The sequence below is a fragment of the Odontomachus brunneus genome, unplaced genomic scaffold (assembly GCF_010583005.1).
Source record: "Odontomachus brunneus isolate Ranch 3 - 2012 unplaced genomic scaffold, Obru_v1 Obru_scaffold_035, whole genome shotgun sequence".
Taxonomy (NCBI): domain Eukaryota; kingdom Metazoa; phylum Arthropoda; class Insecta; order Hymenoptera; family Formicidae; genus Odontomachus; species Odontomachus brunneus.
In genome coordinates, this window is record NW_022639485.1 from 1,157,967 (window position 1) to 1,176,543 (window position 18,577).

Genomic DNA, 18,577 nt, shown 5'->3' on the forward strand with positions numbered 1-18,577 from the left:
AGAGAGAGAGAGAGAGAGAGAGAGAGAGAGAGAGAGAGAGAGAGAGAGAGAGAGACAGAGAGAGAGAGAGAAATCCAGCAATTTTAATTAAAATTTTAACAAAAGCGGCATAACTGAGACACAAAGCATTCTAAGGCCGGTATTCATAGTCAGATCTTATATTTAAGATTATCTTAAGTACTATCTTAAGATATCATGATTATATGATCGGCTCTAGATTATAGAGCCGTATTCGCATCTTAAGACATTACTTAAGACGGTCTTGAAATAAGATTCGACTATGAATACCGGCTTAAATTTTATTAGCCGAGATTCCAACCGAAATATTTCAAATCTGTGCTAAATTAGTCAAAATGGTTGGGATCTCGGCCAAACCGAGAAATTATTTGTATAAATAATTTTTTTCAATTTTTTACATGTTTTGTTTAAATATTTTATTATTTATACAAATAATTTTAATTATTTTTTAATAATTTTTTGTCAAATAATACATTTGACTTCATATTTATAATCAACAAACCAAAAAAGCCTATATCCTGTATTCAGTTTAATTTCTTATACATTTTTTTGCACTTGTTGATAATAAGAGTGAGAACATTAAAAAGCTATAAACTGTCCGTAAAACTCAAAGTGGGCCTAAATGAAAAAATATAAGCTAAATATTTTTTGTACTTCTACATTTGTGCCAAATTAGAAAAAAATTGGAGTGTAACTTTTGAGTAGGTTTACTTGTTAGTCTGAAAATTTTATATATTCGTGTCTTTGAGATTCTACTCAGTTTCTGCAATCTCCAACCTCCAACATCTAGAGCCCATACGACTTCATGGCGACCGGTCACAGAAACTCAGCGAACGACTCTGCACGACGATCGATCGTCGTGTTACGAACAGTTAAATTCACCGCGGCGCGTTCTTTCGCCTCTTTCGGCGCCGGCCGAGTCGTTCATCATTCGCGATTGCATCACGAGAGCGGTCGCGCGGAAGATGTCGATGGTTTATCCCAAGTGTCATCGGTGACTTTTCGTAGATCATGCGGGGCTCGTACTCCTTCTTCGCTCTGCTGAGCACCATGCAGTCGGAAGGCGATCAGTGAATCTGGCAACCCCCAGCTCTTAGTTAACGCAATCATGTAGCGCAACCACCAGTTCTTCGTTGCCAGCAGCGAGTTCCGATAACCTACGCAAACCGGCTGTGTGTATCGCGCCGATCGCGAATAAAGTGAGTACTTCGGCGCAAAGTCTGTGCAAAATATATCGCGGTTGTTATTGAACTTTGTCAAATAAATAAGCTCGTTGGTATGTCGGAGTAGTCGTCTCTACCGATGGAGATCCGTAGGATAAGATCGCGCCGATGCAATGCTCATATTAGCAATTCCATATCGCAAAATCCCGGAAATCAGCTGTAAATCGCCGATTCTCAATAAACGTCCAGAGCAGCAATTATTCACACGTTCGCGGTTCGAACGAATGGACTAGCGTATCGTTCCGCGAGCGAGATGCCGATTAAGAGCAGTCTGCTTATCGACACGAAATGGAGCAATTTCGCGCTTCGTAATGCAGCAATACGATAAATCAAATAAGGGTCGGAGCGCTTAGGCTCCCCGTAACTTGCTATATTGCTAATGGATCCTTTGCAGGGTTCTTAATTGTACCCTAGAACATTACACTTGAATGTACCACACCCATATTATTGTTTAAATGCCCGCCGTTTCTATACAATGAGAAATAGTCTAGATTGGGGATTAAGAAACTTTGACATTAAGAGAAAAAATTTTGCTAATTTAACAAAATACTAGTGCCCGCAGAAAATGATCCTGCACTGATAACAAATAATTTCTTACTTTTAGTTTACTGCTCTAAGCAACACTTCTGTGTAATTGGAGCATAACTCTAACCCTAACCTAAAAATGAATCTGACCTAAGACAAATGATTTGTATTGCATCAGGTAACGTATGTTTGTAAAAATGACAAATGATGAGAAGTGATTAACAACGGTAAGTGTTTGATTTGTTTCTCTAACGATCATCAAACAGCAAACGTGCTTTTGTTCTGATGACAAAGGGTTTTTTCTCAATATGTCTTCCCTCTACAAATCTCCCCTGCTGTACAGCCCCATCTGCTGTTTAGCAGCAAGAAATCACTCTTGACGTTAAAATTTTTCATGTTAAGATAAAATATAGATTTTCTTTAAATCATTGTTTAATCTTTCTTTCTGAAAAGTTACATTCTTTACCTTTAACAAATGATAATTAGTTTTATACAATACGCGGTGTTACAAAAAAGAACTATAAATTTTCAAATAACCTTTTGATAATGAAGAAAAATTTTATTCGGCTTCTTTTGCGACTTAACTCTCTTAACTTTTTTTTTTTATAAAATCTCAATCGTGGTTAATGATATAGTCGTATTCCATTTCGGTGTAAGAAAAAATATGTTGAGAAACGTCCACTTTCCGAGGAAATATTGATAGTTGAAGTGGCTGTGGGTGCACACACACACTACACCTGGTGTGGTGGGCTCGAAAGAAGTGTGATGCTCTAAGGTTAACGCGTTATCAACGCCAGATAAGTATTACAGAACGGATCGGCGAGCGAGTCGGAGAATTCGCGCGGAGTGTCTCGATTCCGGCCGGCCAATGCTAGAATCACCGTAAGCTTGTCCAAGGAACAGGTTGGCGACGGCTTTTACGATTATGGGTCCGCCGAAAAACAGGATTCCTATTCCTGGGCCGCTTGCAACGCGCCGACTCGACTCAACCCGACTCGACTTGACTCGGTTCACCTCAATTACAATCGCAGCCGCCGGATTTGACCGCCGGCTGCCACATTGGCGTGAAATATTGAGTTGATAGCGATCGTGATACGTATGGTTGCTCGCGCACTGATGCCGTACAGCGGAACGCACGCACCTCGGTCATATATTTCAAACGCAGCGCGGCCGCCGCGCGGGCACACGCACAGGAAGCGATTGCTTTCATTTTTCTCGTAATTATCTTGCGACAGATCGCGAGGTACACGTGTCAGAGTCTTCGCAGACATTTTGTGTACCCATTATCTCTTCATCCGTCCAAAGAAATTGCCTGGACAGTTTGAGCCTCCTCTAAAGCAACGATCGGACCTCCGTTCGGACGAATCGGAGGGGTAAATCGCGCGTCTTTGGCGAATAAATCGGCGAGAATTCCAAAGGGAAATCGAATTCTCTTAGAATAATTTATTTAGAGTTTATGGTATATTATTATTATTGTTATTTAAAAATTACAGCGATGTACGTCCGGAAAGCGTTTGTTCCCGTAAAAGACGTGAGTATTTTATACGGAATCCTATATTGTAATTTGTTGTTTTTTGCTGAAGAAGATAAAAAATGTTGACTGAAACGTCTAGACAATAATGATATATATTTATATTCGCACATATTCACAATTAACATCCTGTGTCGACTTTTTTTCTCTTATTGATGATTGCACATCTGAGAGCTCGTTAATTGTATTCAAATTTTGGTAATTCTTTCCACGTATTTCTTTTGTATCTTAATTTCGTAACTCCATGTGAATAATGTGCCGTTCATTCAGAGGGAAAGACATAGTGGTGGTAACTATACAGATGACAATTACACGAATTTTATATATGTAAAATTATAATATATATAATTTATTAAATAGTTTATTAAACAATATACACTAATTATAAAATTATAACGTTATAATGCATATTATATATGTTATACATTTATATTATATATATATATATACAAATTATGTATGTTAAGTATAAAATTATAATATATATAGTTTATCATAAACTATGTATATTAACTGTAGAATTATAATGTTCATAATAACATATACAAATATATATATTTAAATATCGAATTATAATGTATATAGATTATTGAACTATATTAATTCTACCTGCACAAACTTATATAGTTGTCACCTCTTTCTACATGATTACCATCACCAAATCTTTCTCCGAGTATATAAACCACTCAAGGGGCATGACCTTTACAAATCGTGATTAAATTATCCGTCAAATTTACATACACCTGTCTGTGTGGATAGCGTGAGCCGCTACCACATGTCTCAATACCGTAATAAAGTACATCGTATCAGTACGATTGCGTGTGATAAAATCGATGAAATCGATTGATAATCCGCCGCCTCAATTACACAATTCGACGCGCCGCGTGAACGCGCGCATAGTGGTGTTTCATCCGCATTTTTCTTTGCCACTATACGACGTAGCGCGCAATAATGATCGACTGCGACGAGGTCAAAGTCGATCCTCACAATCGGACGTACGATTTCGCATAACTCATGGTGCGCGTCGCGCGATCCCGCTGAAAAAATCCCAATGAAATTGGCTTTCCTATCGCGATGCCGTTAGCCAATTTATCTCGCACGCGTTTTCCCCAAGTGGACCTCGCATTTTTCGCCGCCATCGTCGTCGTCGCCGTCAAACGGATACACCCGCGTGCGCGTGCCAATCGCATCGTAAAATATTAATAAGCGACCGCAGATGACTGGCTACGATGAAATTCCAGAATAGTCGTACGTTCGACATCGTCGTCGATGTGTGTGCGCGCGCTCTCGCTGATTAGATTCCTTAATTAACTCCATGAAAACGTACACACACGTATGACGCGTGAACACGAACACCTAATTGATCGTCGATTGTACGATGCGCTTAATTAACCATTCGGTGGTAGCCGATCAACATATACGATCGGCGCATCCCGTACTCATCGGTCGACGCTGACGACCGCGCTGATAACTCACGCGAAATCGTGCAGATCCTCGGCGATACGAGCGACTTATTTTCGGCTTGCAAATGAGGTACACGCGGACGGTATCGGACGGGAGGATCGACACGACGACGAGGCCGTGGCGGTCGCGAATCACACAGGCCAGAACGAAATCCTTTCAAAAATCCAGCCTGCGATCTCTGTGATCTTGCTTCGTGATTCAAGATTGTAAGTTTCTCACACTTTCCAGAAAAAGAAATTTTCGAATGAATAAATAACTTCTTATAAAGATTACATACATTTATAACGGTGTATTTTATATTTTTTATAAACATTAAATAAAACTGAGAAGAACATAAATTTCTAAATATAAATAAATAATTTCTTTTAAAATTGCTCAAATTTATAACGCTACTTTTATATTTTATGAACGTTTAAAACTGAGAAACATAAATAAAAAATTTCTGAATAAATAAATAATTTGTTACAAAAATTACTCAAATTTGTATCTTTTATATTTTTTATGGACGTTGAATAAAACTGAGAAGAACAAATAAATTTCTAAATAGAAATTTCTGTATTTCTAAACAAAATTTTTTATAAATAAATAAATAATTTTTTATAAAAATTATTCAAATTTATAATAGTTCTTTTTATATTTTTTATGGATATGGAATAAAACTGAAGAGAATAAATATTTAAATAGAAATTTCTTAATTTCTAAATCTTAATTTCTAAATAGAAATTAAAAAAAAATTTCCAAATAATTTCTTGTAAAAATTATTCAAATTTATAATAACGCTTTTTATATTTTTTATGAACGTTGAATGTTAAAAGAAAGAAGTCAATCTCTTTATTTGTCTACAGAAAAAGTCTTTTTCTTTCTATAAAATTTTCAGGTGCGCGAGTACGCGTTTTGACACAAAATTATTAATGGGTTTTAACGGAGACTTCACCTTCCGTTCCGGAAGGTGAGAGTTCCCTCTCGCAACTGCAACGAGGCATCTGTGATAATGCCGGGGGCAGTAAGAGAGGCGATTACGAGCGCAACAACGGTCCCGAATGCCCTGAAGCACAAGAGTGACGCGATTTTTCTCGGATGCGTGATGAAAAGCGGCGTGTCGAGACGCAACATGTTCTCAAGATCAGGAGTCAATCAGCATGCGGATTCGCTAACGTCTTCCGTTTCACGGGCATTTGTTACGGCATTCTTTTTCAGCCTGTGCATGGCGTCTTATGGCGTGATTACAGTTCTCGCGCGACATACCGTACAAGTGAAATTCATCAACTATCTTCTCTTGTATCGCGCAACATGTAATTGAAATTTCTTCTAACCCCCAAGAGCCGGTGCACGAAGGACATATCGCGCTTTCACAGATGATCAAACTAACATTAAATTACTAAAACAGTCAAAATGACTGGCTTGTAATTTCTTATGAAAATTCAAATGTATAACGGTGCGTTTTATAATTTTAAATAACATTGAATAAAACTGGAAAGAATAAATTAATTTCTGAACATAGATTTCTTTCTATAAATTTCTAAATAGAAATTTCTATAAATTTCTATAAATTTCTATGAATTTCTAAACAGAAATTTATGAAAAAAATTCGAAATAAGTAAATATATAATTTCTTATAAAAATCTCTAAAAAATTTTCATAATAATGCATTTTATATTTGTAACGAACGTTGAATAAAACTAAAAATAAATTTCTAAATAAATTAATAATTTCTTTTAAAAATTACTCAAATTTATGACGGTGTATTTTATATTTTTAGTGAACGTTGAATAAAACTGAAAATAATAAAAAAATTTCTAAATTGTTCCAATTAAATAAATAACTTCTATAGAAATTACACAAATGTATAATAGTGTCTTTTATATGCGCGTTAAATAAAACTAAAAAATAAATAAATAACAAAATTTCTAAATAGATAAATAATTTCTCATAAAAATTATTTCATTTTATAAGTGCATTTCATGTTTTCAATTGACACTAAATAAAACTGAAGAATAAATAAATATTTTTTCCCTTAAATTATTATTCCCTTTTCTATTTATTTCCTATTTATTTCCCTTGCATATTTTTTCAATAACCTATTGGTTTGAACCTGTTGATCACTTTGGCAGAAAGGGGTCGTTAATCGTTGGTAGTTCTAGTGTTAATATTATAACGTGTTAATATTATAACGTTTTCCTCGTGATTGTTTTCTTTCACGCTACGTCGCGTCAGTTTATCGTTCTGGGGCAGCAGGCGCTACGAGTCGCGATATATTCACCGTAGAAAATTGATTCCTTTATTTTCTAGATATCATCTTCATTGCTACTCACGCCATCGATCGGCCTGTCGACGATCAAGCGGTCATTTAATTATCGAAGTCCCAGTGAACGAAGCCTCACGCAAGTGGACATTTGTCATTCGTACATTTAACCAACTTTCTCGAGGCGTCAAATCTCAGAAACGGGGACGCGGATTCATTTGTCCATTCGGCTTCTAGTTCGCTGTTATAGATATCATCTTCGCATTTTGACCGCGATAACCGCACGTTTGTGTGCAAACGACACAGCCAGACGGTCGACAAATCGGTTCGTTAACGCGTGTGCGCTGATGAAGAAATTACAACTTTGCCCTGGATCATTCGCGCAAGGCGATTCCGCGCTATCGCGCTGACGCATCCGGCATACTAGAGCTACGTCTCGCTGCCGATCGATCTATCGATCTGTGAATCTGCTATTTCGCGGGGCGAGCGCGCTACTCCGATTTCTCCGGGGATTATCTCTACCTTGAGACTAAAGATTGTGGAGACATCGCTAAAGCGATACTTGTGTTCACGCGTGCAAAGTAATAACAGTTATTTCACCCCCTTCACAGAAAAATATACATTATATTCGAGCAAATGTTACTTCTTTGAAGTATTATATAAGTTTATATATCTGCAAATTTATCGTAAGTTCATCATAAGCATCAAACCTACTCAAAATACACTCTGTAAATCTCAGTAAATTTAACATTTTAATAAAAAACACCAAAAATTCTACGATATACAATAAAAAAAAATTAAAAATGAAAGCCGTGTACTAGAATTTAAGGCACTAAATGACTTTATAAAGAAAAATTATTTAACAGAACAAAAAGCATTATTAAATTTTATATTTCTGTGTAGGTGGATAAATCCATATGTTATATATTGCTGAATTCTACACCCGACTTCACGACACATTGGATACTAATGTCGTTGCGTACGCATCGTTCAAGTCCGTACAGACGCGCAGAAAGACGCGCGATTGGAAGCACGCCCGAAGTTTATTCTGCGAAAACATGAAAGATGCAAGCTGTACAGCCAATTAATTCGTACGATGACGTTGATATATTGGCGCGAACGCGAGCTAAATCGAGCTCCATTGCCCATTTGGCAACACTCGATATAAGTATTCCGCTCGATATTTTCGTGCCTCCATAATTAAAATGTAAATCGGCGGCGGCGAGAAAAAGTGCGATTCATTCTCTTCATTATCCGTCCGAGTCGGTGCTACAGTGTTACAAAATACGCACACGCTAATTAAGCAATTAATCAGCATCGATAAATGATATCGAAATGAAAGGAATTCGGACGCGGTGGAAAGCGAGCTCCATTTTTCGACACTCGCGGACCCCTACTGGTCCCAAACACTTTTCACGCATAGCCGCGATCAACCTACCTTCTTCTATACTTTACGCATTCTCACTCAATTCCTTTCGCTCTGCTACGGAAAATTATACATTTTTCTTAATGTTTCCGAAACTTGATTTTTGTACTGTTACTAGTTTTTTTCTTCAGACTCAAATTAGACAGTGTTAGCAGTTTTATCGCTGTCGTTTCGCTTTCTGATATTTTCTTTCCTTTTCTTTTTTCTTGCATATTTTGTAATATTACTTTTTCTTATTTTTGTTGTAGCAAAAAAGTTAATATCGATAGACTGACTTTTTCGCGGAATTTGATATACGAATCAGAATAACGAGCAACTTTCTTCGCGCCTTCGCGAGGCAGCGACGTAACACCAGTGGTTCACCGTCAATCATCGCGCGCGGAGCACTTCTGCATCGCGCCGTGGCAGTCAAGTGGGCATACGCCTTTCGAAGTCGAGCTAGTCACGCATAATGGCTCATCTTCTGGTACGGAGAGTAGGCCGGGAAGAGGCGGACGGAGGATACGAGACGAGACGAGACGCGAGGCGAAGCGAGATGTCGTTGTTCCTCCTCGCACAACTCCCGGCCTTCGTCCCGCGGCGTTCGCTTCCTAGACAGATGGTCGCTTTGCCACATGTTACCTAACTGTAGCCTGCCTTTAAGTACCATTCCTCGTGGTGGTATCGAATACTTCTCGCCGGCGATCATTGTGTAGCGACCTCCGGCTAACGTTGCGTGATGCCAGCGCGAAATTGTGAACGCGGCCGACACAGTGGAAACTGTAACCCTCGCGAGATCGTTACCAGTAAATTCGCCTGGTAGGTATCCCGTTTCGCGGCTGCTTCTATTTATACTCGTCCAATGTCACGTGACAGGTGTTAACGATGTAAAACATCGCGCGAATTGAATCTACTTTTAAGGAAAGCTTGTTCCGCGATTAGATAAAAGCCTACGCAATATTTGAGAGCTCATATTTGTAGATCTAGATTGATTTTCAAGATGGATTTATGCAGCTTTATTGAATCTTTTGAGTGTCGAGGAGAGCAATCGCGTTCTTTATAAGATAAGCGAAAAGTGCCACGACACAGCGCTTTTTAAGTATTAACAGTTGTCACTTGAAATTTATCTCATGTAAGATACTCTTATTTTTTCAGTTAAACCGCGGTTCAGTTAAATTACGGATATAATTTTATACATATCATGCAATTCAATTGAAAATTTGATTCTAACATTGAATAAAAATTTGAGTATCTCATATGAGACAAATTTCAAGCAATAACTATTAATACGGACCTTGAAACTCCACGTAAATATGCATTTGTATAGATAGATAAATAAATAGATAGATAGAGTTTATTAACTATTCCAGGACAAGCTCTCTAAAAATATATTCGCTTAAAAAAAGAATATATCTTTAGAAATGATAAGGTATTAAATATTAAAAAAATTATAGTGGGTTGTCATACTGTTAGTATCATTAATATAGTTAATGTATATTAACAAACTTCAGAATGCTAATTAAGAAAGAATAATAATATAGTTCTTAAATTACATTTTCCATATATAATATTCTATTTTTATTTTATATATTGTGTTATATGTTTTAATCTTTTTGTATTAAATTGTATTGTTTTATAGCTTTATCTTTTTTTTCCAAACTTTTTATTTTCACAAGAATCCTAGCACATTTGGCAGAACCATTAGAGAGCAAGGCGGCATTGAAACGGTAAGAAGAAAGTATATCCTGATTTATATCCTGATTGAGACGAACGTAGATAGAATTCCGAGCGACGCGAGTCATCGCGAAGTAATCGAAAACGATCGAACAGTTCAGCGATAAGGCTATCTGCAAGCAAATGCGGAGAATGTGTTCCAGAGAGGAGTGTAGATACGAAGTTCCCGGTCTTTGCGCGTGCAAAAGAGGCGGCTAACGCTGTCGTGATCGCAACGCGATTCATATATTTACCCTGCACTTTCTCCGGTCCTAATCGCACCTCCTCGCTCCACATACAAGTCGCACTCTCGCGCCCATAATTATAAACAAGCGCGCGTTTTACGGTCCGTTAATGATCTAAGGCCGCTTTTTTAATGTCGCTGAAGTATGCACACGGCGTTTCCTTTGGGTGTATTCGGACGCAGGCGGCAGCCGTGCGGGTAAACCGGACAACCACGACAACGGTGATCGACGTCATCGCGAGCGACTACCCCGTCGACACTTCACGCCGACTTCACGCCGTAATTAGCGCGTACCTGGTCATAAATATCCTCGGCGCGGATCCACATTTAACGGGACATCGAGGCCGGGCGAGCTGATTCGCGGGCGTATATTCATAGTCGAAATTTTAATACACCGTTAATACAGCCGAGATTACAGCGGGCTGTAAGTGAACGTCGCGCGGCGATACTCAAGTATGGCGAATTAAAACCTCGCGTGCGCGCACGGCGCGATTTTTCACTTATCTCGCACATTTCATCTAACGGAGACATAAATCCGACGTTGAGCCGTCCGTACGTTCGTGCTGTTGCCGCGTTCCTTTAAGTGGTTCACCCGAAAATACGACCGTGCTCTCTCACGTGCTCGGCGTGGGCCGGCCGCATCCTTCTTCGTTCGCCGCCTCACTTCCGTCGTGTCCTTTGCTTGAGGTTGATGATACGTGCACGCGATTTCCGCGACAGTTAACCGTAAAAAGACACACGCCTTTCTGCTCTCTCCGCTTGACCCGGAAATTTCTAATTTTCCGACCAGAAATTCATCCCATAGTCCTGACCAGGTTGATCGCAGCCTGATTTGCATAAAGCGGTATTATTGGGTTTTAATTATTATTGACATCCAAGAAATCTCATCCTTAGCGGAATTCTCTTGTATATAGCCACAAAAGGATTCTTCTAAAATAAAAAAAAAATATTCTAGCAACAAAAAAGAATCCTAATTTAAAAGTAATTTACTCTAGTTACAGATAATTACACTTTAATTAGTTAAAAATATTTTCTACAATCTCAGATTCTAAACAAAAATTTTTAGAAATGAACTATTCCTTTTCTGATAAAAAGAAATAATATTGTACTTAGAATATTTTCCTTTCAGTTCTTAGGATATTTTCCTTTCAGTTCCAAAAGAATCCTCTTGAGATCACATATAATAGGATCTCGTTAAGGAAGAGATTATAATTATTATATTTCTTTGGATGAAAGGACTTGATTACCACGCTACGTTACATAATTTATCAAGACCTAATATTACTGTATACACAAAAAACTATCATTCTACAGCTAAGAAAAGCAATTATTCAGTTTACTTGGCTTCTTATAAGTAATGGTTACCCGTCAACATAATATATTTTCTTGACAATACTCCTGAAATATACTCACTAGGAATTTTAGAAAAGCTCATTATCATGTCCAAAACAAGTATTCATTTCCTCTTTACAAGAATATCGTAAAACTGCATCGAAGAAAAAGTTGGTTCACCTCTGAATAAGAAGTAAATCTTTCTTTTTATCTTAATTTAATATTCCCGATGGAAGAAATGCTAAACCTACTTGGATTTAGAATGTATGTTGAATAAATCTAATGTTTATATATATGATGAACTTGTCATAGATTTGCGCGAATAATATATAAAATACTTAAAACAACATTCACTTGAATGCAGTATGTACTTGTCTGTGTTCAGAAACCAGATAAGTAATTGGGACCGATCAGGACCATAGAATGGATTTCCAATCAAGCCAGGGAGACTTTTGTCCCTTGTCAAAAGATGACAGATACTCACATAGGAACTTCCAGAGTGCTGATATCTCGAGATCCGCAGTTTTCGACTATAAATTTTTCTCGACACCGCCGAATATGCCGATCGGTCGATTCGTTCGCGCGACTCCGGACGCGCGCGACCGAGGAACGGCGGGACTATTGACGGCGGCGACTACACGGTAGTTAGCACGTAATATAACACCGATGCTCACGATAATATCTGTACGCGACGACGCGAAGATTTAATGAAGATACAAGGGAGGCGGACAAGCGGACGAGATTAACCGGCCGGCGCATAATGAATTTTCGGCGACGATTAGCGCGCGCGCATCCCGTTGTCTCTCTCGCCGTCTCCTCAATCTTATCCTGAAAATTAACAGCCCGCGCGAGCTGGGCGTACGCGCGGCATACAGGGCGGAAACTACATGAGAACGACGAGGTGGACGAGAGAATAAGAGAAGAAAAGAAAAAAGGGGAGCGGTGTCGCGTTAAAATCGCGTTTCGCGCCCGCGACGATGACGAATTGCGGCATTCCGCGCCCTGAATCGCGCTCGAGGTGCGGAACAGTGCGACGAGAGAAGTGGACAAGGAGAAAAAGATGACGTTCCCCCTGTGCTCCTCCCGAGAGCTCGCAGCGTGGTTTCCGGATGTGGCACGCAAATTCGCGCTTTCTCGTCGGAGTGAAAAAAGAATCAAGAAAAAAAGGCAGGGAAAAAGCGAAGTGCTTACGCGCTCACATGACGCGCTCGTATGGGCGGAAGTTCCTCGTAGGGCTCGTTATTGTGCATAAATCTCCCAGATTAGTCGCGATTTATGGCTTTTTCATACACCGCGTACCGTGTATGGTGTCGTAGCCGGCTCGCGCCCATCGGTGGCTTCTTCTCGACTCGCTCTTCACCGCGCTGGTATCCTCGGCGCATCTTTTGACCTCTCGACCTCGCTTCTTTTCATCCAAGCGCGCGCTCTACGTGAATCTCCGCGCTCCTCTCTTCTTCCTCTTCTTCTTCTCTCTCTCTCTGTCTCTCTTTCTGCGTAGAGAATTTCTTGGGATTTAATTGGAATTCAGTTCAAATATTTGGGAAATCGGAACAGGTTCCTATTAGATCCTAGAAAATATTCTATAGTTCGAATATAAGAGTGAAATTTCCAACTGGTATCATATACAGTAAGATACACCTATTTGAAGCAAGACTGGATAATCCGTTTGGAATCTATGCTATACTTGGGAAAGTTTGGGAAAATTCCATACGAATAACACCTCAAATCAAATCAAATTGAAGATCCAAAATTTCCTAATATTCTTTCTGGTCTTTTTATGTTAGAATTGAACAAAGAACATAAATGGCTTTCTAAATAAAATCATTATTTAGTGAAATATTCAAAGCACTTTAAGAATATTTTGTATGTTTTTATTCTGTTAAATGAGTTATAAATATAATTAAGGAATATAATAAGGATGGGAATCCCTATTTCAGACCACAAAAATATATCGACATTTCCGCATATAGAAAATTTTGTGGGATTCAATTGGAATCCGTTCCAATCTCCCAAAAAATGATGGCTTCATCGGGAAGTCAATGTTGTGTTTGGAAAAATCTTGGGAAATTTCTGCGCGGGACTCACACAGTTCGTAAAGTACCACGTACTCTCTACAGGACCAACGCATCCGCGACGAGGTACAAGGACGGCGTTGTTTGGCATCTCGCACGCTTCTCCGAAACGTCCTCCATACGGGAGAGGATACCGGTAGCCGCGCGAGAGCGTGACTAAATGCACCCTGCGTTCGCGAGACGCCCCGCGAACCTAATATTTCTCGCGCCGGAGCCCACAAATTAAGATACGCGCTGCGGTCTCGACGACTCCGTGCAGCACCGTTACCTCTCGAAAAGCCCGCCTCGTGAAGAGACATTCGGCTGGAGCGGCAATGAGCATAAATCTTGACCGCGACCGATATCGCCTGTCTTCTCCTTCTTCTCCCTCTGTATTCCTTTATTTTTTTTATTATTATTCGCGTGACCCTCGTCGCGCCTCGCTTCCCTCTCTCCCCCGTCGCGGTTCCCTCATTACGCCTTTCGCGCGAGCGCCCGCGCATTATCGCATTCCGAAGGAACGCACTTCTCTCTTGGAGCGAAAACCAGGTGAACTCGAGTGCCACGTTATCAGCGCAGCTCTCTCTCTCTCCCCTTCCCCATTCCCTCCCACGCATCTCTCTCTCTCTCTCCCCTTCCCTCCCACGCATCTCTCCCGTGTGTCTCGTTAACTATGCGGGATCAATTTCGCCGCTGCGACATTGAAGGAGGGGGCGGGATCGAAATCGGCGGGGCACGGCGGAGCCGTCGCATTTATCGGGGTTACATCGGGAGTGCATTTCGCGAAAAAGAGGAGCGCGCCGATTACCCATTAATTACCTTCCGGGTGGCCGAGGCGGTTTTTGCCGATATTCGCTCTGGCGGCGAAGCCCGGCCCCGGCCAAGCAGCGGCCATCTGCATAGCCGGTTAAACGAATGAAAACTGTACTCCTCTAATTGCACGCCGGGTGGGCCCCTCGATCGCATAACCCGCCGAATATCGACGCTTCGACCCCCTCCGTGCGCGCGCTCCCTCGTTCTCGCCCCTCTCTCTCTCTCGTCCCGGCTCTCCTGGGGACTACGGGGATCCACTGTCGATGGATCGCCGTTGTGGAGTTTGATTTTGTGTCAATATTCATAAGAGTGTGCGCGCGTCGCTACGCCGACCGGGTAGGGGGAGAGGGAACGTCGTTAAAACGCCCATGAAATTATCAGGGGGCACGTTGTAATTACTTTGAGATCTTATTGCAGCGCCCGGGACCGCGTAAACGACGTGCCGCGATGACACGTTCTCGAGCGGACTCGATTCCGCGCACCTCGCGTCAGATTTCCCGTGAGAGATTCGAACGCGCCATACCGGCGAATATCTTTTTTTTCTACTCTCTCTAGAGAATGCGCGCCAATTGCCACTCGTTGTAATCTGACTTAAATTTTATATGCGTTAATATGTGTTGAGCATTAATCGATGAAAATTCAAAATAATGGATCCAATATGCCGACTAAAATTTTATTTTTAAAATTCAGTATTGAAAAAAACGATCTCAAAAATACATTTCAAAATTTTCGCAAAACATTTCTTTCAATTCTAGATCAGCTATATTATTTCTGCCATCTTAAATTTTGAAGTTAACTATCGAGTAAAGCGAGAACTTTTAAATACCCAATTTTAGAAATATTGAACCATCACAAATATCACAACGCAATACTGCGTTTCTGCTAATTTTGGCTACTTTCTGTGAATGCAATATTGCGGTTCCGCTAGTCAAGAGGTTAAAGTCGTAAGCATTATATTAAATATTAATAAACTTTAGGTGTATAAGCGAGACCGAAAGAATCGCTAATTATGCGCGGCAGCAATTAGTATGAAATCACGGCGCAGTGGCATTTTACGAACGCGATGAACTCTCGACTTCATCACGCTTCATATCGCACAGGTGGGGGGCGAGCACTCAAAATTTTGCCAGATGACTTATGAGACGTCTCACCGTTCCGGATATTAAAAGGCGCCGTCGTCTTTTATACGCGTCGGTGTTTTATATTTACGCTTCTCAATATTTATTCAAAGTATTACGTGAGAAGACAGTTAACAATAATTTAAGTGCGCTCACACAAGTATGCTCTGTCATTAAGGCAAATCGAACGTTTTACAAGCGGCACCCCCCGCACGAGCCTACTTAATTAAAAGTGCGGGATTCATGCGGAGCTTTAGGCTTTAGCCTCATCCAGACGAGGCGTTTCTGCCGCACACTGTCACTAGGAGAGATGCACGTTGTCTGCTTGGTGACGTATACTTGCAAATACGTCAAATTAGATCATTTATCATCATAGATGTGAAAGAAGCAATATATCTTTGGCTTCGACTGTCGATATATCGAACACCGATATATTATCTATCTACACAAATGCATACTTCAATTCTGGTCTAATCATCATGACGCTGTTCACATGTGACTTGTAATTTTTGACATATACTTTGAAATTATTTCCACTATAGGACTATAAAATATCATCTACTAACCGGAAAATAGCGATAATAATAAACATAATATACATCACTTATTCGGAAAACAGCGCAGGAAATAATGCTTTATTAAACACCTGGAGTTATGTTTTGACAGAAAAAAAGAAAGAAAAAGAAAGAGAAAAATGCATACTTTACATGGAATTTTACAATAACGTTCGTAGCACTTTTCGCTTCTTTTATGAAAGGCCTGATCGTTTACGTTAGTATTCAAGAGGCTTCGTTCAAAGTTAGTATTAATTTTGTTTTAAATCCGTGCGTCTCGAATTTTGGGTAATTATGGGATTTTGCGATCGAAAATCGTCGTGCGGTGCACATATATTATTTTTTATTTTTTGTCTAGAAATCTCCTTCATTTTCTCAAAAGTTCCTCTAGCACTCTTGGCAGAACCATTAAAAAGCAAGACGGTATCAAAGGGTTAAGTCTCCCCAAGGGGACTTCGTTTCCTGCTATTGCGCCGGATAAATCGCTTCATAAAAGCGTGTTCTGGTAATTGATTCTTAGTCACTCGACCCAATGATCTTTAACGAATCGCGATGAAAACCGCGCGCGCGCGAGTCGGCACGTGCCCGTCCGTGAACGGCGCCGTCAATCGTGAAAAGCGTCACGTTGGCGGTCGCGTTGCTTCATCTCGCTGGCGCGGTCAACGAGGTGGCACAGGCCGTGCGAAAGTCGTCCTACTTTCGAGTGTTCTTGACACAATGTCCACTACCTCGGGTTTCATCTCGGCAACCGGTTGCTTCCGTTACTTCCGGAAACAAACGGCGAGATCCGAGCCACTTTGATTCAACGGTTAGCTCCGCGATAGTCTCGCCTTCTTACGCGCGCATCCAAACGTGTTCCGTGTTCGGTATCGAAAGGTCGCAACTCCACGCATCCAGATCTTCGGAGAATCAGAAGGCATCTCATTTGAAAATGTCACTTTCTCCTTGCGAAAACATGTTAACCCATTTACATCGTTAGATTTGAAAAACATGCTTATCAGAATTCTCCTTTTACTTAGAAATAGACATCGAATGTGATAAAACAAGTTGAAAACACAGGATTTTTGTGACTGAATGATTTCTACAGCACGTCTTCAGTAAGACTCAGTACACCGAGAGAAGAAATATTTAAAGAACAAAAAATACTTATTCGATGGATGCTAATAACATATTTATTTGTAGTAATATACTTATTTTTATATCGAGAAAAGGTCATTTTTAAATAAGAAAATGTATATTCTCCTAAAATCGTTGCTTTTCATAAAAGCAATTGTTTATTCTATTTAAACAAAAGAAATTAGTTTAAAACAAATATCTTTTTACCTTTTAGATATTTTTTCTCTCAGTGCTCGAGAAGTATCTTCAGTTAGAACTATCTCCAGTGAGAAATCGTGATTGTCAGTGATAATATTCATGCGAAGTAAACAGGTAAATCCGCTTCTGATGCAAATGGGTTGAGTTATCGCGGAGCTTTATGGACGAAATCAAATGAGAAAGTATACATTTCCCTAAAAAATTTTCCGAAAAATCGCTGCTCTCTATGAAAGCAATTGTTTATTCTATTTAAACAAAAGAAATTAGTAAACTATATATCATTAAAAATTAGAAACTATATATCAAAGGTCCTGAAAGTATGTACTAAGTGGAGAAAAAAATTAGACCTAGAGCGAATAAATTTGAATGTGAGGATATCTGACAGTATTAGATACACGCGCCGATTGTTTTTCCGGACTCCTCAATGTACACGACAAATCCACCTTCTACGTCAAACAGACCCTGAATCGCATTTGTCAATTTTGAACAACAATACAACAATAATGTTGAAAATCTAGAAAGATATTCGACGCGCGCATCTAACACTGTTAAACATCATTATCCTTCTGTTCGATCTTATTCGCACTAACATCCAGCGCACGACACTTGTAGGCCCTTATCTTCCTCTCAGGAAAAATTAAGTGCGAGCAAATACGTTCCTAGTGCCCCCACCGGACAAATATGTGTTTTACTTTTTAAATATTTTTTCTCTCACAGGATAAGAGTCATCTTCAGTAAGAAACACCTTCAGCGAGAAATCGCGACTGTCCATTTCCGCGATAACGTCCATGCGAAATGAACAGATAAATCCGCTTCTGATGCAAATGAGCGGGGTTAGCACGCCAAAGTTTCACGAACGGAACTTTCGGCAAAGAGAAAAACAACCAATTTCTTGAGTCCTCCTGCCGGTAGCGGCCGATTCCGCCGTGAGTACCGCGACTCTCGAGCGCGTCGCTTACGAGCGACGTGCACCGGAATCAGGAAGCGCTTCTTCTCTCCCTCGCAGCCGCTCGCGCGCGACGAGGACGGC

The 18,577-nt window shown here is 40.1% G+C and overlaps 2 protein-coding genes across 2 annotated transcripts in view; one reads left to right on the forward strand and one right to left on the reverse strand.

Annotated features, from left to right (window-relative positions):
• The window catches only part of LOC116843758 (odorant receptor 13a-like), an 8,955-nt gene extending 6,884 nt beyond the window's left edge, over positions 1-2,071 (forward strand). Inside the window, exon 6 of the mRNA XM_032814491.1 lies at positions 1,027-2,071. Within this exon, the coding sequence (XP_032670382.1) occupies positions 1,027-1,092 (66 nt within the window). The 3' untranslated portion in view covers positions 1,093-2,071. The remainder of the gene's footprint in view (positions 1-1,026) is intronic.
• Positions 1-18,577, reverse strand: part of LOC116843753 (solute carrier organic anion transporter family member 74D) — a 332,001-nt gene that overhangs the window by 231,131 nt on the left and 82,293 nt on the right. The gene's annotated exons all lie outside the window — the stretch shown is intronic.